This window comes from Athene cunicularia (assembly GCF_003259725.1).
Source record: "Athene cunicularia isolate RWA chromosome 4 unlocalized genomic scaffold, athCun1 chr4_part1, whole genome shotgun sequence".
Lineage (NCBI taxonomy): Eukaryota > Metazoa > Chordata > Aves > Strigiformes > Strigidae > Athene > Athene cunicularia.
Window position 1 is genome coordinate 16,717,886 of NW_020799098.1, and position 22,823 is coordinate 16,740,708.

The 22,823-nt window shown below is 35.0% G+C and overlaps 1 protein-coding gene across 1 annotated transcript in view; it reads right to left on the reverse strand.

Moving 5' to 3' along the window:
• Positions 1 to 2,890: 2,890 nt before the first annotated feature.
• The window catches only part of LOC113479001 (ligand-dependent nuclear receptor corepressor-like protein), a 28,192-nt gene continuing 8,259 nt past the window's right edge, over positions 2,891 to 22,823 (reverse strand). Inside the window, exons 4-6 of the mRNA XM_026846558.1 lie at positions 15,247 to 15,501; positions 5,687 to 5,777; positions 2,891 to 4,272 (exon numbers count right to left, since the gene is read on the reverse strand). Of these exons, the coding sequence (XP_026702359.1) occupies positions 3,240 to 4,272; positions 5,687 to 5,777; positions 15,247 to 15,501 (1,379 nt within the window). The 3' untranslated portion in view covers positions 2,891 to 3,239. The remainder of the gene's footprint in view (positions 4,273 to 5,686; positions 5,778 to 15,246; positions 15,502 to 22,823) is intronic.

The window sequence follows — 22,823 nt, forward strand, 5'->3', positions numbered from 1 at the left end:
ATGTGCTTAATTTGTACAGTTCTTGATCTTATGCCACTGCTAATAAACTTGTGCCTCAGGAGTAAGTCAAATGAGTCAGTGTACAGGTTTTTGTTTCTTTCTTTTTTTTTTTACTGAATGAGCAAATCAATCACACATCAGTGTTGTAAATTTATGTGCAAAAGCATTGAAGTGCTTTACTACAAATTACAACGTAGAAACACGTTAACTAAACAATTAAATTCATACAATCAGATTTAGGAATATAACAACACAAAGAAGAAACAGAATTACAGTACATTTACAACACAAGACAAATACATGGAATTCATTAGAAAATATTGTAATAAATAATTCATGAATTATAGTGCAATTGATTTATGCATAAATATAACTAATTGCCTAAAAATCAGTTGTTAACAAAAATCTGTCAAAAATCAAGGCAGCCACAGAGTTTTACTAAATTACTGCGACAATGGAAATACTGCAATTAAAAAACAAATACAAGTATTTGTACTGTAAACAACTAAAAAAATCAGTCTCACTAAAGTTAATATACAATTTAATATAAAATTGTCATTAGCTACCAGAAATGGTTTAAACAGCTTTACTGAGCAGTAGTTCTAAAAACAGAGGCACTGTTTTTTAATATAAAATACTTGAGAAACATTCAAATAAGTAGAAAGCATGTAGGGCTTGCTTTCGCCTTCATTTAAAATTCTGCTGAAACAGGAATTTTCAGAAATTTGTCAATTACTAAGTAGTGACTGGTAACTGAATTTATAAAACAGTTCAAAATGTGTAATTTAAATGACATTTAATGGAATACATAGGGTTGGGGAAGGAGAATCTACACATTTCCCTGCCTTTCCTTAGTTGTATAATCAAAGGTTAGCCTAATAATTAGAAACAAATAATTCTGTTCCTTTAAACACTTACAGGTTGAGTATCATCTATAAACTATCAAAAAATATTTTAATATACTATTTCTGACCAAAAAATAAATACAAGTACTAAAATGTTGAAAATTAATTATAATATTACATACAAAACTACTGAGTACTGTTAAGTCAATAGTAAAATGATCCCTGATTTTATGAATCCTGTTAATTTTTTGGTCAGGTCATCTTTTAAATGATATAAAAAGAGTACTTTAACTTGCCTTCAATATAAACTTCTGACTCAAGTTTATAGCATTGTCTGAGGAGTAGAAAACATCAGCATGGTACAAATATTAGGCAATGTATTGAAGCCCCAAATTTCTGCAAGTAAAACTGTATAAAGACAGATCTTGAAACATTTAAGGTTTTTTCAACTTCATTTTTCAGTGGGAATATATTCACAAATTAATCCTTCCGGCCCTCACAAAATATGGCTTAATTCTTTTGAAATGAAAGATGACCCTGACATCTGCTGTTTTGTGACCTCTTTGTTATCAGGTACAGTTCTTCTTAAAAAAAGGATTCATTCTGTAATATGCAAGTAAACCTTAGTCACTGAAGAAGATTCAGTATAGATCTGAGAGACCAAAGAACTGAGACACTGGTTGTGCAGTTTCAAAGTATTATTCTGTTTTAAAATGGAAGTTGTTACTTTTTACTAGCGTTGATAAGTACGGGCTAGATTTTGCCATCAATATTTCAGTATGCTATCCACTGAATTTAATGGCAAGCTTATCTATAAATTAAATTACCTGATGTGGTCCATATGTATCTAATGTCCCGTTTTATTTATATAATTAACCTATACACACAAGCAAATTTAAGTGGGGAAAAAAAATGTATGCATGTGTACCAAATGTACAAAAGTTGAAGTGTTTTTCTGTGCCATATTAGATGCATGCAGAAAAAAACTATATTTTGAGAGGAAAAGGGCATTGATGGTCAGTATTGAATGTATGAAGCAAGCCCCCATTCTTCATATGTAGACACATACTTTTGTGATATTACACAAAAAAAATTAAGTATGATATAAAGTTCAATGCAAGTACTTTGAAATTCATGTAAAAACTGCAATATGAAGGTAATTGGTCTCCCTTAAATTCTATTAAAAGTTACGTATTTAAAGTGAACTGCCTAACTTCTAACTACCAAATTTATAAAGAATTTATATTATTGAAAGTTCAAAACAGCTTCACTGTTTAATATTTGTATTTCTATCAAGACCCTGAACTGCAAATTTGGTTATTAGCAAAATGATAATGTAACTTGGTATTCATTTTGATAAACTGAAAAAGTTTTGAAATGTCACAGCAGCAAATACATTACAGTTACAGTGAGGTTCTTCAATAGGAGTGTGACACAGTCCTTAAATAAATTTTAAGTAGTCATAACATCAACTAACCAGCACGTTTAAACGAAAAAACAAACCCAAACCATTCTCAAGCTCATTCTGTGCACATTATGAACATGCTAAGTTGCATTCCAACTTTCTTTTTAAACCTTACAAGTTACCTTATTTGTCAAACTAAAAAGGAAAATTATGTTAAAGTTTAAATTATTTTATGCTCTTAGTATTCCATCTTATTTCATATTTAATAATTCTATAACTACAGTAATTTCTCAGGTTTCATAAGTGTACACTTTGTAAACACCAATTTCTTTCTAAACCACCAACAAAATTTTCTTAAAATGATAAAAAAATGCAGTTTATGCCTGCTAAACACACATTTTTAGTAACGAAATGTTTTTCTTACTTGTATTGGATATTTAAGTAACGATGAACTTTTTTTCTTTCACAGAATGTACTATATCCTACTAATACTTCACAAATCCACTTCCTTGTAAGGAACTAGCTTTTTAAAAAAATCCCTTGATTTGTATCATCTGAGTTACTTACAATTTATTGCAAGTATTTTGTGAAGTATAAAAGCCTGCTAACCCTTGGTTGTGTATTTTCATAATAAGATGGATTATTGAACGGGTAGAGTGGTTCTTCACCAATTAAAAATTATGCTTCACATGACAAATACTTGTTTTCCCAAAACATCTTTATGCTATTGACTACTAAATAAAACCTGAATCTTTTCACCTATTTATACAAGGATTATATTAAATACACACTATCAGAATTAAGTGAGCAACTCTATAATTCTGTCCACAGTGAAAACCCTGAATAAAACTATTTTTCAAAAGGCATGTATGTGGTTTTTGAACTGTATAATTTCACGTCTTCTGTCAGAGTGAGCATATGTATTTCTCACACAGTGTGTGTATACAGACATACATACACACACACGAAACAATTTGCTAACAATTATTCTACACAGGCTTGCTACTAGTTTTGCAGCTGCCAGTCCCTGAATCTGTCATATTAAATAAGCCAGTATCTGGTAATCGGAGCTTCTTCTTCGGTGGAGTCTTCAATGTTCCAGATCTTTCTTTTACTTTATATTCTAAAGTGCTGTGAGGTACCCCATAAATTCCTTGTGCTTTGGAAACACTCATTTTCCCACTCATTACCATTGCAATTGCTTCTTCCATTATTTCATGATCATACTGCCGGTAGCGGCCACGTTTTTTTCTTGGTTGCTTATTATCTTTACGATCCAAACTATCTTCTGTATTTTCTGAGGTTCCATCTACTGTCCCATTCTTAGCATTAAGACACAAAGGAGAGAGGTCCCCATGCAGAAAGTAGGAGTCAACACTTGAGTGAGTTACAGGTCCAGAACATTCAATTTTGTTCTGTTTAGGGAGTATATTTTTCAATTTTTGAAGAGCTGATCCTTCTAAGACTGAGGAGGTTTTAGAAACGTGGTACATAACATCCAGAAGACCAGCAGTATCAGACTGTGGTTTGGACACTGAACTTATTCTTAGCTGAGGAATTTTTAATTGTACAGTAGGACTTGAAGTTTCATATTGTAGATTTTCACTTTTTTCTTTAAATTGAGTGACCATTCTCTGTAGAGTTAACTGGTGGAGGTAACTGGAAGCTGTTGGGAATTTTAATTCTGAGGTTTCAAGTAGACTGAGTTTACTTTTTTCTGTGCGCTCTGCTTGAGCTCTTGCCCACAAGGCTACTTTTTGTAGGACTGCACAAGTTTCTTTACTGTCTTTAAATGAATAACTATCATTGAAATCTCGAGTTTTGTTTTTAAAAGGTGCAGGCTTTCCTGCTGGTAAGGCTTCTAAGTGGAGAAGTAAAGTTTTTTGAGGTATGCCATAAAGTATGCCTGCTTTATTTATGTCCAGTGCTCCAGACTGAATGTCTTTCAAAGCTTTTGAGAGCAAACCATCTGCAAACTCAGCACTTCTTTCCACATAGTCCTCTCTGTGTCTGTGTAGTCTCCTGGATGGATGGAATGAAACGATGGTAAACTGATGTATGAGAGACTCTCACACAGCTATGGAAGGGAAGGGTCCACTCCTTTATTATACTCCTTGCTTCGGTAACATCACTGCTTCTGATACTTTTAAGCCTTTGAGATGTGGTAGTTAAATGATTATCCTAGCAAAATGTTACAGTTCTGGTAGGACAGTGCGTCAAAAATCATACGGTGGCTTCTACAGCAGCCCTTCCAAGAACTTTATATCCTAGCTCAGTATTTGATAATATTCTCATGTGCTTGCTATATTCCCTTGTTCACATGCTTGCAGAGCAACAGTGTTATAATTTTAATTATACAATTAACGTTCCATTTAATACCCAAATCCTGAAGGAGTTTTTGTTAGTAGAAACGTGACGTTACCGCTAAACAAGTAATAAAAGAGTCAACCCCCTCATAGAAAATTTGCAGCAATAAGTACATAACTACACACAAACATCCCAGACTTACACAAAACTAGGCTTTCTACAACAATAAGATAAAGTGCTGTAGTTAACAATCAAGTCCATTTTGGCAAAATAAAACACAGTTTAAAAAACTTCTAGCCGCTATTTACAGCTCTCTAATTACAAAGTCATCCATTTTAAAACTTCTTCATATCAGCAAATTAATAAAATGCAAATTTACATCACCCAACAAATACTGCTATAGTAGTCCTATTTGCAATCAATTATTTGGTAAGACGTACAGGTGACAAAAAGGGTCCTGCTATGGCTAGTGGATGGGAGGATGCCAAGATCATAACAAAATCCAACAAAACAATGTGTTTGCTAGTTTTGTGGTAGCTTTCAGCAGATGCAATAACGTTTTTCTTGCTGAATGAAGAAATTTAACCATTTGCCACCACACACCATAGTCAGAACCATGATGTAAGTATACATATGACGATTAAGAGCTCTCTCTCACGCACTTGCTCTCTCTCTCTTATTAAGGAATATTATAGATAAGTCATTTAACTTGTTCATGTTAGTTGCAGAATATTTTAAATCTAAATATTAACATGGTAATTTCTGTCCAAAATTGAAGTTTCCTAAATAAACTCTGAAAGAATGTATTTACATTTTCTTCTACCATCCTATTACTCTTAATGTGTTATGTAATCAATTTTCAGTTCATTTTTAGTAACATGAACTAAAGTTTGGTGATTGTTCTGATAACTTTTCTTTAAACAGAAAAAAAGGAAAAAGACAAATGAAACATATGATATATACGTAGACACACACTTATGAGTGACAAAAATTCTTTTGAAAGCAAAATAGGAACCACATGTGTGTGTCAGTATATACAAATATGTTATGAACATAAAACCTGACTTCAGAGAAGAGAAACCTGGATTGTCTTTTACATAAGCCAAGGAGAGTCCTAAACATTGCTTACCCAGACACTGAGTTTTCAGAACACAATGGATCATATTTTGGTTCTTCCAACCTTGCGCTTTTCTTTGTAGAGAGATCTAGCACTCCATCCCCTGCAAACAAGGAGTAGCGATGATAGCAGTTGTTTAAGGATGATCTCAAGAAATTTTGTTAGCAAATGTTTGTACCTATGGCACAATTTTTAAGCAGAAATTTTTCAAGAGAAAGTAACTGACATTTTATTCCCTTAACAATATCAGCTGTCAGCAAATGGTTTTATATATTTGATTAGTAACAAAACTTTTAAAAATTAAGAAACAGGTAAAAAATAAACCCATTCAGAAATAATAAAATATAAAAGAAGAATCAGTCTTAAACAGAAACATGTGACTGCTTTCCTAAAAATCACATATGTATATATATATATAGCACTGTTTACTTTCAAGGCAACCAAAGCAATGCACCTGATATTATTACTATATTTGTATTTACATACTGTAAAACAAACAAGCTTGATACTGAAGTTAAAATTGACATAACTAAATCATAGGCTTACAGGATAATGCAGGCTACTAGGGATCTTGGCAGTCCTCTAAACCAACCTCCTGCTCAGAGCAAGGTAAGCTATGAGACCAGAACACGTTACTGGATGAGAAAGTAGCACCCCAGTAACTAGGAAGAGAGATCAAGATCAAGCCCAATATAGTTTTAAGCATGAGACTTATGTCATTAAAGGTTCTAATAATTTGTTTATACATTTTCCCCAGCTGCCCACCCCATGAAACTAGAGGAATGGAAAGACGTAAACTGGAGTGGGAGTCTAATCTAAGTCACTGGCAGATGTTAAATTCCAGATTTATAGTTGGCTGTTGAAGTCTATGAAGTGTTGAAATAGAAACCCATATTTTTTAAAAATCAATATTTAAGAACACTGAGAATTAAAGAAACTAATTATCACCTGAAATACTATTTTGTTTCTTGGGTTGTTTTTTTTTGTTGGGTTTTTTTTTTTTTTTTTTTAAAATCACATTTGAAGTATAGCTAAATCCCCTAAATGTATTTAATTTCATACCTTTCTTCCTTCATTATGTTTCAGACTTGGGCTGTTTTGTGTGCCTGAGCTCTGCAAATCCAATTTTGAGTTTCAGCATATAGCTCAACATTCAATTCTACAAGCAACCTTATGCTAGCTCTTTTTACATTAGTGTCATTTTCATGTTACTGTGTATTATTTCTAAAACATCAATCAACTCTATATATTTTCCCACAGCCTCAGATGCAGACAAGAAGCATTGGCTGAACATTCCAAATGTCAACACTCAAATAAAAAGTCAGAAATATGGTTTGGGTAACTCTCCTTTATACCAGTACTACAAAGAAATTGTGTTTTCTGTAATAATAAAATCCAGCTATTTGTTTTGGAATATTTTTAAACAATTTTGGATTGTTTTTCCCCAACTAGATTGTATTATTTGAAGAAGGGTAATGAGAGAAAAGGTTATATCATAAATCAGCATAAGGGGAAAAAATATTTATAAATATACGACTTATCAAAGATGCTCCTTTTCTCCTGAATATATTTCTTTCAAAGTATTCCTTAACTCTAAGAAAGTTAAAGGAAGGATTAGTTAATGTTAATCAACCTTTCTGATATAGTGATATTCCAAAGGAAAAAACAATTAAAACCACTACAGAAATATTCTATGGGGACTATTTGGACTACCCAGCTGTAAAGTATCCCAAGTACCTAAGCTCCCAATGTCCCCGAGTCCTGTGCAACAGACAGATTTCATCTGTTGTGTCCTATCAGTCAATATACAACTCCCTTTAAGTTTTTGTGTGTTCCCTTTCACAACAGTTTCTCCATCTTCAGTTGATATTCACAGGAACTATAACAAAAGTTTAGAAGAGATCACTGGACAAAGTCACTGTAGAAAAAACTACTTCAAAGTTCACAATTCATCAAGTATGAAAAGCTAACCATCTCTCTAGTCACTCTACAAAAAAAATGAAGCTAACTAGGTTTTTAGGAAAACCCAACAAGCAAAACGACTCTCGCAAGATTCCATAATGAAATCAAACCAAATTAATTTTAATTTCTAATATTTGAGAATTGGCTTTGGCAATACAAGGCCATTAGTAAGTTGAAAAATCACTAAAAAGTACACAGTACTGAAAATGTATGTTCCTGAAACAAAAAATTAGATAAGATTTTAGGCCTCTAAAGGGTAAGCAGAACTGAAGAGTCATTTCAGGTTCACGACAGTTGGATCCTCCACCAGAGCAAATGTATTCATTATATGACACCTCCCTGAAGATAATGCTTTATGGGAAGAAAATCCTCAGAAAAAATTGAGAGATTTGATGTATATATGAAATACCAGATAAAGAAATCACACACCAGGCTTTTATTCAGTGATTTCACTCAAATTAAAAACCCAAAACCCAACAAACCAAACAATACAAACCCACCCAAATTAATGCAGAAAGGGCTGATAAATCAAAAAGATTCATTTCTGCTTTGTAGTACTATAAATTATTGTTTATAATGAAGAAGCACGCAAAATTGGTAGGAAAATGAACATTTGCTATAAAGCTTTAAGACATAATGAAATGCTACCTAATGAAAGGAATGTATGTATGTATATATACACTGTAGAGATATTCAGTTTGGTTTCACTAGGTACCAGACCAAAAGGTTTGCAAGGAGGCATCCTACAGGGGTACAATGAACCTTGAAAATCTGTTACTTGCAAGGTAGGAATAGGTTTTTTTCAAGAGCCAGAAGTTTCGATTATTTTTAATCAAACCACTCAAAACAGGTATTTAGGCAAGAATTCTGGACAGGAACTGAATGGTATCAGGAACAGAAAAAACACTCTATAAGGTAGTTTTATTAAAAGACATGGAATTACTTCCACTCTTCAGCTGAAGCCATGACTACCAACACGACAGTCTTCATAAACAATGCTATGTAACACCAGATAAAATAGAAAAAAAATCTGGTCTGCTGCTCATATCTTCTAATGAAGTTATTTCTGTGCAAATTAAATTATTTTGATCTTCATAGAAATGGCTCAACCTCTGGCCTTTGCTTCTCAGCACCTGACCACCGGGTACAGCACTACTGTGATCAAAGATCACCTTCAAAACAATCAGGATAACAATCACTTGAAACTTCTTCAGACTAGTGATGTTAGAGAAACAGGGGTGGTAAGAGCAAGTACACAGAAACTGTTTGGGTCACCCTTGAGTTCCTACAGTTGGTATTTCTGTACTGATTCTAGCAAACTTCTGTTTTTTTCCGGGTTTCAGGAAGTTCTCACTAGCTCTTATAAACTGCCTTAGTAGGTGAGACTGCCTACTCTACCCAGTCCCTAGTCTCCAGGCATCAGAAAAATTCCACTCCTAGTGTGGGAGAGCACGTGAGCCCAGACAGTACCTGTAGCTCATTCCACTCCCGCTCTCCCAGCAGCTGCTATCACTGGATTAGGGATCTCAGAGATACGACCCTGCCTACTCTAGCTTTCATTTCTGGCCTTGGTTCTGTTAGATGACAAGTTGTCCAAGGCCTCTTTCAAACCCAGTGACACTGTCCATCTCCACAAGCTCCTGTCACAGCAGTACCTGATGTTAACAAACTGCTGTGTAAAAGCTGCCCCTTATCTGTTTTTCATGTAGAGGTTTCAGCAAGCCCTAAGTAGTTCTAATACCATGAAATTTAGTAAAAACTCTGCCTTTCTCTTATCCATCATACTGTGGTAAACCTTAAGGTTTTTCATAGCAACAAAATGACACTGTCTTGTCTTCAGTACCTTTTCCTGATGATGCACTGCCTTTTGCTGGCTGTTTTCTGTGCTGCTGCACATGGAAACCATGTTTTCAGAGAACAGTTAGTAATTTAATTTTTAAAATTCTTTATTAATTCTTAACTACTGCTTTGACTAGCCCCTTTTTGCCAACCTGATGTGCTGTTTTGTAAAATGAAAGCCTGACAGATGAAAACTATATGGTTCTATAGTGGGAGTCCATGGCAAGGTCTAGGCACATCTGAGAGGAGAGGCCAGGGCTGCTCTGAGCTAGAAACAGACAGTTCTAGCTGGTTCCACAGACCCACACTAGCACACAGTGGAGCCCAAAGGGAAAACTTATTTAAGGAAGGGCAAAAAGTGACAGACGGAGAGAGAAAAAGGAAACAAAATGCAGGAGAAAACAGCAGCAGGAAGCCCAATGGCAGAAGAAAACAGCAGAGAGAAACCATTAGGCACAGACCACATCAGGGTGGCTAGTGGTCACAAGAGAATCTGGAGTGAAGCTGAGCCTAGGAAAGCGGGGAGAAAAGGTGGTGTTGTAACATGTCTATCTGGTTCCACTAACTGAATCAATAATTAAGTATTTGATAGGCAATAATTTAAGGTATTTTCCCCAAGCAGAGTCTGTTTTGCCCATGATGGCAAATGATAAGCAGTGACTGTGTCCTTAACTCATGAGCTTTCCTTCTTGTTCTTCCCATTTTTTCCCGTGTCACTGAGAGGGAAGCAAGTGAGTGTCTGAGAAGAAGCTTGGCTGTTAGCCACCGTGGCAGCCAAAGAAGAAATAAATACCTACTCCCCTCAAAAATGCAGCCTTTTAGGGTGACCTTTTAATGCACAAGTATTAAACTGTCTCTTGAATATATTTACAGCTCATACAATTTATCTTTGGGAACACAGCATGTATACCTTCAAAAAGCATTGTATTTTACCCAATATATACTGTAAGAACAGTACTGAAAATAACGTTTTATTTTCTTAATATACTCTTTGGATTTCTTTCAGTAGCTCTGAACAAAGCAATCAAGAGGCCAGACATACTGTGATTCCAGATGCCGTACTAACTTCAGTGTGGATTTTCAAGAGATATGAAACCACTTTTCAAAAATCAAGAATGGTTTCCAAATTCTTGTCCATTATTCAGAAATCTTTTTATTTTACTATAAATTTTAGTGAACTGATATGCACATTGTTAAACTGGATTAAATGCCATTTTAAATAATATAAACAGAATTTTGACTTAGATTATCCTTTTCCTACTTCTTCAATAATAGCCAACAATGACAAAGTTACAGCTGTAAAAAGTTCATGCAGCAAAATGTCATACACTGCCAGCTACCTTCTGATGTCTTCCAATCTATGATGGATCAATGAAAAAGAAATCTGTCAGTTCTCTTGCAATTTTCTGCTATGTTTACACACTATCATTGTTCCTAGAAGATATAGCAACAAGAATAATTATGCTTGTGTAGCTGAACTAACAGATTGTTTATTTGTACGGCTTATACTTCTGCCTCTTGTAAGTCAAGCCTGGCAGCTTGAGAGTGATCAAGTCTCCCATACCTATCAAGGGAAAGACGCTTCTGCAAAGTTAGCTGCTGCTGGGAACACTCTCCAAAGAGCTCAGCAGCATGGCTGCACAAGAAAATAGTAAATTGCAGGATATTTCCAAGACTGGTCCTCACTCAGTGTTTTATTCTGCAGGGATGTTGCTTTTTCAATGGCTTAGTTTGGAGGACAAGTAATATTGCAAAAATACACAATACCACCCTTTTTTGTTAGATGCAGTGCACATAAAACAAATTTTCTTTCCTATACAGGGTATCCTTTTCAAGGCCTGGACAGCCTTAGAGCTATATGGATTAGCAAAAAAGAGCAAGATACAGGTATTTCTGGAGATGGTTGCTTCTAACTGACCAACAATGAAGTAATCGCCTGATTAGTTACCATAAAGGTGCACAGAAATTAAAGCACCTTGTTATCACACTTCCACATGTAGAAAAAAGCAGAGCATAATTTGGGACTCTACCATCAGTCAGGTGCTAGCTGGTTGTAACTGGTTGCCAGTGCTAAAATACTCAATACTGGATGATTCAGTACCACGGGTGCAATGGGTTGAGCCTGGCCAGTAGCTAGACCCCCACCCAGACCCTCCCTCACCTCCCCTCCTCAACAGGGGGGTGGGGAGAAATAAGATGAAAAAGGTCATCAAGACAAATACACTTACCAATTACCATCACAGGCAAAACAGACTTGGGGAAAATCAATTTACTGCAAACTAAAAGAGATTTGGATAATTAAAAAAGATAAAAATTAAAGCACCTCCCCACCCCACCTTTTCCCAGGCTCAAGCTCACTACCAACTCCTCCACATCTCTCCCCCATCCCCATGTAGCACAGGTGGGATTGGGAATGGGGGTTACAGTCCGTACAATTCATCTCTACAGCTCCTTCCTCCTCACACTTTTCCCTTGCTCCACTGTGGGCTCTCCAGAGTCCACAGTTCCTTCCAGAAATATCCAGCTGCTCCAGTGTGGGGTCTTCCACAGGCCGCACTGTGCCTATCTGCTCCAGAGCCTCTTCAATGAGCTGCAGGGGAATACCTGCTCTTGTGCCTGGAGTGTCTCCTCCCCCTTCTTGTCCAACCTTGTTCTTCACCCTGCTGTTTCTTACTCTCTGCCTCTCCAGCATTTTTGCTCTTTCTTAAACATGTTTTCACAGAGGCACCACAAACCTCAATGGTGTGCTCCACCTCGGCCTGCTGTGGGCCTGTTGCAGAGGTGACTGTGCCGAGCACAGGGAAGCCCCTGACCTCTTCTCATAAATGCCACCCCTGCAGCCCTCCGCAGCTAACAAAACCTTGACATGTAAACCCAATACACAGGGATATCAGATCTGAAAGTGTCAGGGCTGAGTATTTTGGGAGTACTTCAAAGATGGCCCACAGACATGGGAGAAAAGTAAGAAACTTTCTTAAATGAAGATAAGATCACCCAGACATCTTCACTAGCAGAATCTTTTTCCAGTATTGAACTAGCAGTTTGCTTAGATCTGTTCAGTGTAAAAAACCCACTTCTAGTGGTCTAGAAAATAAAGCTTACACCTTCCTCTCAAGCCCAAGAATTACTGATACAGGAACAATATTATCTGTTTTATTATTTAGATCATTAATTTTAAAGACAACTACTGTAAATATAAAGCATCTACCTGAATAGAAAATTAACCTGAAGCATTTATGTTTAGGTCATTATCTGCTTCACAGGATTTGAATGAAAACAATTTCAGCTTTGAGGATTCAGAGCAACATACAAATTTGAACTTCCTATTCTGTTACTGCCCTTCATTTGGAAATTGTAACAGAAATTACAAATAGCAAATAATAAAGAGTTGCATGACAATTAAAAGACACTACTAAGAAGGGAACCGTGGTATAGTTTTTACAAGTCTCCAGACTGAAGAATTATACTGTTAGACAGAATAATATATTTTTAAAAAGAATCAAATTTTAAAATTTCACAATTCAATACTGTAAGCATATAACAATTCAATACATCCAAGCTTTCTTCAGGAAAAGGACTGAAGTAAGCGGTAGGTAGAATAATAATACATAGTATCTGACAATAGCTCATTGAAAGAACTTTTCATGAATCATTGCACCTAGAACACAACGCAAATAAGAAGAGCAGGCTGACTTATTCCATCTTGATCTTATTTGTGTTGCTACCACTGTAGTGGAAAGCTAAGACAGCTCAAAAATTGATATGTTCATGGGAAACAGGAAGCACAATACAACTTCCCTGGTAGATAAGATAAGATGGCTTGAAATCTTTCTCCAGCTACAGTCTTGTTTTAATACTTCCTCTCATTTCAGTAGCTCAAATCTTCACAGCAAAACTAGTACCTTTAACATCTGCAAAGCACTCCAGCAAACACGTCACTGAGAATCTACAATATTTTACAAAGTTTTACATAGTAAACTATGTATGCTGAGAAACTATTTTAGCCTCAGATGTTTTGCTGAAGACACACAATTCTAAACTTGCTGTTTAGCCTCATCATAAGTAAAATTAAAATAAATACCTCAATTTCTCTATACTTTTAAGTTTTTCTCAGACAAAAGATCAATAAATTTTCAAATAGCTGAGGGTGGCAGCAGAATTTCTTTCCCATCCCTGCCCTGTTCACCATCTGCCTTCCCTTTAATTCCTCAAAGATTTATTTGGGCTCAGAGAGGACCAGAACTTGTCTTTGGGGACTTTTCTCCCTCACAGACATTTTAAAATAGCTATTCTTTATAATCAGCTGTTGACGTAAACAACGGGCTACAGTGCTGATATAAGGAAAGTACTTTTTATTGCTGCTGAAAAAGAAATGTGCTTAAACCTTGCCATTTTTCTATCTCTAAAATCTGTAGTTCATGCATAGCAGAGGGTATGACAAAGCATAGCAGGTATTTTCTCAGGATTTAATCTGCACAAGGTATTTGCTAAATCCAGGCATGAACTGGTTTCTGCAGACCATGCAGAATAAAAGCAGGAATTCCACAATTTCTTAATGCTTCTGCTGTCAAAGAGAAAGTATGCTTAAAATTTAATCTAGAATAGGTATTTTAGCAAGGTAAATCCATGTCAGAATTCCCCCCACACATACCAATTTAATGTCATCTAATTAAAGACTGCATCATTAAGCACACACATATGAAATCTGCTTTCATTTTGACCAATGTATATTTTTAAAATTTAATTCTGCAGTTCTACCTTCTTTTAACTTTTTTAGTATGGTACATGACATACAGGTAAATTTTTTCCCTTTGGTTTGCAGTATTATTGGATTAACAGGGACCCTTGTATGTATAAAAGACAAAAGCTGCTTTTGCCACTGCTTTTAGTTGCACATGACAGTCAAAACCCTTCCTGAAAATCGCTGCTAATCCAAATCAAGTTCAAAGTCTAAACCACTCTTGTGATTATATTGTTATCAGTTTTGGATAGCAATATTTCTTGAGGCAAAGAAATTATTTTTGTATATGAGGGTGAGACAGACTTTTTAATTTTCTAGCTTTACCCTCAATTAAGAAAGTTGCACTGAACTATAATGATTAAGGCATGAAGTATGGAAATTTCCTCCCAAATTAATCTCCTCTTTCCATCATTCTAACCACTCTATATTTAAGAAATCAAAGTGTCCAAGGGCTGACACAGATGGAATGACCTTTGCTCTCTGGAATTCCACTATGTTTCTTCTTCTTCTCAGAAGGCTTAACAGCCATTTCTTCAACAAAATTCTGAATCACTGGTACCTGTGACAGCCACAGGTGAGCCGTCTTAGATTCAGTATTCTAAAGCTGAAAAATTCCAATGCCGTATATTTAATGCGGGCATTCAAAAATGAGAATATTCATCTGCTAACAAACAATATGAAAAATGTTTCTAGAAAGAATGTGGGTTTGGTTTGTTTTTTATTTGGTTGTTGGTTTTTTTTTTGTTTGTTTTGGTGGTTTGTTTTGTTTTTCCCAGTTTCCTTATAACATTTTTCCTGGTGTTTAAAGGAAAATGTATAACTTTTCTTTAGGTGTTAAATTGATGCAATGCCAATTTTTCTTCAACCTTCTTTTAATTATGTAATTGCCCCCCCTTTATATTGATTATTACTTTGGAAAGACAAAACATATAGATATGACACAGACACTTTTTTTTTTTTTTAAAGGGAGTAAGACCTAATAAGGTAATAAGTGACAGCAAAACACAAATAAGCAGATATAGAAGTTTACCTTGCTGAGTGTTCTGTTCTTGAGTTCGATTCACAGTGAGGTCTAGAGGGCTATCCTGTTCTTCCTGAAGGGAGTTTTCCGTTTGGTTCATTTGGATACTTTTACATATCAGACTTGGTTCAAATGATGAACCATTTCTGTTCTCTTGAATTTTGCTACTTTTTGAAATGTACTCAATCGCAAACTGACGGATCATTTTTTTCATTAATTCCTGAGCAACTAGGGGAATGTTAGGATCACAGTTCTGAGGAAGATCTAGGAATAAAACAGAACAACACAGGCAACAGATGTATTAAAAAACCATATTTAATTAATTTTCTTTAAATATTTCTTATAAGCACAATAAGTGCTTGTAATAAGAACATATGTAATGAACAGATTAATTCAGATGTCTATAAGTTTTTCTTATGAGCATTCCTAACTAGAGGTCACTTGGAAGAACATGTTTAGCACACATCAGTAATTTTTACCTTATTCCTCTGTAATAGCACGCAAGTAAAACTATATGGGTGCATAAATAATGAAAGTATGGGAGTCAGAATCTGTATTTATTGTTGATAAATAAATGACTTTTCATTTGTAGACTGTTCATTTTCAGTTTTGAAAATAAAGAATTTTGAATCACACCATTGAAAGCTAAATAAATCTGTGAATTAATACATAATGAAATTACTTTCAAAGCACAACTGTAAGAAAAAAATAACTTTAAAGCACAATTCTATAGATTAGTCCTTTTCATAATAGAACAGCTGGACTTTTGAGGAAAAAAATCTGTTTCACCTACATATTATATTCATCTACAGCTTATAATCCCCACTGTAGATTCAGGATTGCAATATCAAAACTGATATTATGCTACTTAAAATGTCCCATAAAATTGCAGCAATACAAGCGATTCAATTTTACAATTAAGTTATAAATGTTTATTGTAAAATCTCACAGGATTTCCAGGACATTTCTAGGACATTTTCAAAGTGCTACCAACAAAATCATCTGGGAGAAAATCTTTATTTCCTATTCTAAACTGTGTGTACCCTTTTTTCTGTTTGTGTATGTATCAGTCCCATAGAAAGGCACATTTTAAAAATACAATACAAAGGGATCAAACATGAGATACCTATGACTTTATTTTAATGTTATGTCATCTAGAAAAAAGTTAAACCTCTTATTAGTGAGCATAGCTGAAACTACTTTTGTGAATCACTGAAGAATCCTAATATAAAGAGAAGTACCAGAAAGATCAACAAAATAAAGATATGTAACTTAGCATAGAGTTTCTTAATTGTGCTGCGCTTCAATGCAATACTGCATTGATGACTACAATATTTCATTTCACAAGACAAGCACAATTGCCCATACTCAGAGTATAAGATCTCTGTTCTTCCTTAAAGCAGCAGTAGTAGTACTCATTTCACTATTCCCCTCTTCCTTCTTTTCCTCATCTCTACACACACCCTACAAAAATATCCTTTTCAGTGTTTTAACCACTGTCCATCCTTGAGTTCACAGAAAATGACTGAAACAGATTTCAGCAAGAAGGGACAGCAATTTAAAGATTTAAAACTGTGAACATGATACAGAAGAATTAGCTTTTAAGTCAGCCTTGATTGCCTAAAAGCAATGCCAAAGGACACTGTGTCAGTTACCAGAATACTTAAATTCATCTGAAATAGATAAGACAGACAATAAATTGAGTTTTGTTTTCAGGGAGGTGGAGAAACTAAAAGGACTGGATCAGGTAGATGTTTGCACACAAAGTGTAAATTTCCTAATAGGTAGCTTGAGGTTCACACAGCATATTTGCTCAAGCATTTTATGTCAGTGAAACTATTCATCTACTAGTAATAAAGTGACCATTGAGACAGATCAAAGAATGCTGCTTAAGTTTAGGATGAATGTGTGGAAGATTGTTGTTTTTCAGGTTTGTTCAAAACATATTCCATGTTGAGACTTCATTTTCACCAGAGTATTGCAAGTATTTACAAACATACACATATGTGATCTTCTTCCTAAAGCATACGAGAGGGCAGCCTACTGTTCAGATGCTTCTTGTCAATACCTTTTGTTTGAACTTTCAATAATGTTTTAAGAGACAAGTGAAGCTCCACCATTTTCAAACACTGAGTATATGCTAGATTTCTTGACTTCAAGAGACCTTATCTAAGGCATTACAGAACAATTCTGCTTATGATTGAAGCTCTATCTTCTGACAATCTTTCAACCAGATCTCTAACAAAATTTTTTACAATTGATAGGAGTTTCTAGAGGAAAGGTATGAGGTAAAATTCTAAATGATGGAGGATATGTACAAAGAAAAAATGTCTCTCCATCATGTAACACCCAGGCACAGATATTCTTTATTGGTATTTCCCAATTCTTAAATAATGAAACTAATCAATGTTCAACTGGAACTTTATCATCTTAGACACACACTTACAGGGAAAGAAAAAAACTCAACAAAAGATACTGAAGCAACAAGGCAACAGGTGTAAAAATGTTAATGTATATGCAAAAAAATAGCAAAAGAACAAGGAAAGCATGTCTGCATGACAGGGGAATTTTAGGTCTAGACAACCAAAACCACCGATCAGTAGCTTAGATTAAAAAAAAAAAAAAAAAGCCAAACAAAACCTAAACAAACCCAGACACAAGCAAAGAAAAATCTGACAGACAGTAACCAAGAAACTCACAGAATGAGATACGTGAAACATCAACAACACTGAATGGTCTACTAGCTATCTGGTCTGGAATGACCCTGCTTATACAGAGAAAGCAGTTTGTTGCATGCATCCAGGAAAAACATCTTCAAAGATTTTTAAAGAACATGTGATCATCAGTGCAAATAGGAAAGACAGGTATTTTATATCCTGTGCATTTGAAAAGCAAAATATCATAAAGCATAGAGTACACCCACCATCAGCTGGAAAACATAACAGTCTGGAATAAATATCTGCTTATTAACCACCAACCCCACCATCAATTATTATAGAACTGCAAGAACAAAGCTCCTCCAGAATTGCCAAGTTTCTGTTGCCTTTCTGTTCCACTTCAGACTCTTCACACATTAACCGCTTTTAACTGCAGGAGAAGCCCACTTTTCCATTAGGAGTAAACTGATCTTTTGACCTAGTTGGGATAACAAAGGATTTTGTTTTGTTTTGTTTTTATATTTATTTGTTTTATTTTTTTTCTAATAATTTCCGAATACTCCCTATGGAAGACTAAATGTAGCAAAATTTCTCATCTATTCAACTGCTACAGCTACTGGCAGTTTAAAGAGTTTAAATTATTTACTCTTAGAAGGTAATTCGGTGGTGGAGATGAGGAGGTATCTCAGAGCATATAATTTGGAAGATATTCCAGGAGTGCATCCAAAGTGCTCTTACGGCTAATGTATAATATATTCAATCTACAGGACTAAATCACACAGTCTAAGATTAACTGCCATAAATGCCAATAGTGTCACTATCACATTGACTGTTCTATTGTGTAAGTCATTCAATTGTAATTTATGTTGGAAGGACCTTGGGAGGTTTCTAGTAAAACTGCCTGCTCAAAGCAGGGTTGACTATGAGATCAAATCAGGTTGCTCTGGGTTTTATCCAGTTAGGTCTTGAATATGTCCATGGACAGAGACTGTACAACTTCTATGGGTAGCTTGTTCCACTGCTTGCCTGTCCTCATTTTTCCTTACACAGAAAAGAACTCATTTCAATTTGTCTCATCTTCCACTGTACTGCTATACGTTCCTGTGAAGAGTTTGATGCCTTCTCAGTAACCTCAGAGGTACTGAAAGCTGCTCTCGATCTATTCCTATTAATGCTGCTTTCCTTCCTAATGGAGAATGAAGCTATGGATGCATAACTTCCAGAGTATTTTAAAGTCAAAAATAATTTCCCACAGGTCTCCAAATGATACCAAACAAAAATATGAAAGATGCTATTCAAAAGAAAGAAGAAAAGGTTATATAGTTTCATGTACAGGGTTCAAAAGGAAAATAGTAAGTTTTTGAAAGAAAGTACTTTAAGGGTAAATGCAACTTTTATATAATGTTTTATCAACATAAGACCCTTGAGTACACACATTTGAAGTGTATTATATAAAGTCTAATTACTTCCATTCAATGGCTGGAAATTTTATTATTATACAGTATGCAATGGAAACATGTAGAGACCAGTAATCTTAAGTTTACAGTGGTGAAATTTCACTACATATGAGAAATCTGTAATTAGTCATATAAAATTTTTTAATGTAGTTTAATGTATTTTAGGGTAAGTATTAGGTCTCTGAACTTAATATCACTAGCAAATATTTCTTAATTATTATCAGCAGATGGCACCAGATATACTTTGTATTACCTAAAAGGTTTTTATTCGAAGATGTTTTATTAGGAGTCATGATTATAGCTTCTTACAGAGTTTTATAGCTACATGCCTACATACGTTTAAACTTCCATTTTCCACATAGTTGATTTGCCTGCATTACTCTGTGGACCATGTAAGCACATACATACTACTTCAAACCCAGCAGAACAGTCCCTGAGGATATATAGTAAAAGGTATCTCTGATGTTCCTCTAGTTTCTCTCAGATCACTGTAGACCTCCTGATATTATTATGATAAGAGAAGGCTAAATGACGCATTTGTATGATACAATGATATTTTCTGCTTGTGATTGTCAAGATTACAGTCAGAATGCAAGAGAAGGCAGTAATAAAGATGATTTGATTTGCATGAAGATGATGTGCAGTGATTTAATTCAAAGCTCATATTTAGGATTAAGACTTCCCCAGCTTATGTACTGCACCACCTTGTAACTATCCAAATCAGTCTTCTTAACTCTTCTGTACATTAACACTATGTATGATCACTAGACTGCAATGCACAACATAAGAAATTTAATTGATATTCCAGACTTACATGTGTATTTGGCAGAACAACGGACAAGGAGTTAAAAGCTCCTACAATAGTGTTCCACAATAGTTTTCTATTTCTTGAAAAACAGTATTTTTTCATTAAAAAGTCAATAGTGACTTAATTTCTATTCTGATACAATACAAAAAAGCAGTGGAAATCAACAGTGAATCACAAACCCCTTGTACCTTACAGCCCTGTTGTGTGAGTGGCAGAAATAAGAACACTTGGATGCTTATTGGTGTTTCCTGTATTCACTGCAGCTCTTCCCTTTTCACAGAAAGGCCACGTTTTCTAGAATGACTCCACTTCAACAGCCAAAACCTCACAGCAATATTCTCAGCTCTAACTGTAAACTTGTCCACCCCACTGTTAGATCACCAGCAAGTTAAAAACACATTATAGCAATTTATTCTGAGCCATGTATCATTATTAAGCTTAATTAACTGGACTGATAAACAAATGGAAGGAATAAGAGCCTAGCTTACTCTAATTTTGTTCTTATAAACATTCAATGTTTTTCCTTCCTCTACTCAGATGGTAATTTTCATTACTCTATACACAGTCATATCTCTAAGGGTTTTCTTAGATGTAGTTTAAAATGACCAAGAAATTCAGAAGTCAGTGAATACAGTAACACTGGCAAGTGAGCAGTAAACACAAAAAGTGTTTTACTTCACGAAGGCAGCTGAAATCCTGCTTAACATTCTTTCCCAATAAACTTGAGAAAGAGGAATAACAAGGGTGTCACAGAAGTTTACTGCACAAGCTGTGACAGGGCAAATTAGAGTTCTTAAAATTATTAATAAAAAGAAATGGCAGGTATTGGATCAAGTAGCACATACATCTGAAAACTACACCTCAGAAAGTAACACTTTTTTGTAGTCTGAAATGATGTGTGCAAGATTACATTTCCATAGGTCTGCCAAGTTACATATGTGCTGTCCAAGAAGCGTAACCAGCTTGTGACATCTATGTGTTTGAGGTGTAACTAAGCAAAGAGCAGGAGAACTCAGAGTTAAATGCAGGTATATGATATGGGGTAAGAAAGCCACAGTTATGAATGGAAATATTTTAGAATACGAGACATACCTAGAAACAAGGAAGAACTTCAAAAAACTTACAGAGAAATTATTTTAGTATGGAAAACATGTCACTGAAGATACTTGACAGAGCTTCCCAGAGAATCTGGAAAGTGTCAAGTCATTCTGACAATTTTCTCCCTCTAATTTTGTGCCTCAGTTCCTTAAATTCTACAAAAGTTTTCCAAGTTTCTATCTTCTCCTGGTGGATCATATTCTGAAGATAGAATCTGATTCACAATCACGAATGTATTTAAATGACCTTTTCTTTTTGTTTTGTTTAAAGAGTTCACATTAATACTGCACGAAAAAAGAAAACTTCCAAGAAGATACAGTGTGGATCACTAGAAACCCAGAAAATTAATAATCCATGATCAGAATGTCTGATCAACCTCTTAACTATGGTTCTACCATGTAATGATGATCATGTATGTCACATTCTATGATATTCATAGAAAAAAACCCCTAATATACGGTTTTTAAAGAACATCATTGATATTCCTTTGTACCTGTGTTTTTGTGACACTTTTCCATTTACATAACATTAAAATACACCCATTTTCTTTTGTCAATCTACTCTGCTTAAAACACCAAATGGGTAAAGAGAGATGTTATACTTAGGAAGAAAGCACCTGGGTTTCAGTTATGTTGTTTACTGGAAACAATTAGTGTTCGATGACAAAAATTACTTTGGCTTTACTGAGATGCCTGCTGAGGACAGGGTTTTCCTACAAACAACTACCTACCAAACTGGTCTTTCACTAGCACATAGTAAAGATAGGCTCCTAACAGGAAGGCCACGAGTTTTGGGAGTTTATCCATCTTGTCAGTAATTCTATCATTCTCTTTTTTCCTAAATTGATAACTGATCTCAAAAACCTACAAAAATTAAGAAAGCAGACTTGGGATTTTCCTAGTAAAACTCTTCATCTTCCCCCTATAAAGCCAAGACAATTACTTAAATACCTCAAAGTGATTTCACATACCCTTTCCAGATTTCTTCCTTTTCACTTCCCACAATTTGAACAACTTAAGAAACTTTGCTGGAACCTAACTGAAACAATATTCTTAGAAAACTCTTCAGCAAAATAACACGTATGCAAGAATACACAAATACTTCAGAGAACCACACACAAAAAAAATTTGAAAAACAAACCCTAAGTATTTTCCACAGAGAAAACCTTTTTAACCTAGTGTTACTCAAAAAACCTAAGGAAGATGCTAAAAGCCAAACACTCTTTGCAAAAAACTTCACAGAAGTCAGTCACTCCTGTACAGTGAGGTCACACCAAGTTTCACTTCTCCCTTCATAAAGGTTCCTCTTAAAGAGTATCAAACAACAGCATCTCCAGCAAAAACATAAAGCAGGCAAATGGGAAAAAAACCTGTACATCAAGACCAAGAAAAGATCTGAGAAAGTAGAAATTTGAAGGAATTAAAATACCTGCCTAGGGAGATGCCATGCAACTGGGCCTGTGATGAAAATATAGTAAGAATTTCAGAAGTAGTGTGAGGTGGCAATTTCACTGGACATTTTATTTCAAATGTAGAACAGTTGGTTTCAAAGAAAGTCAATGAACGA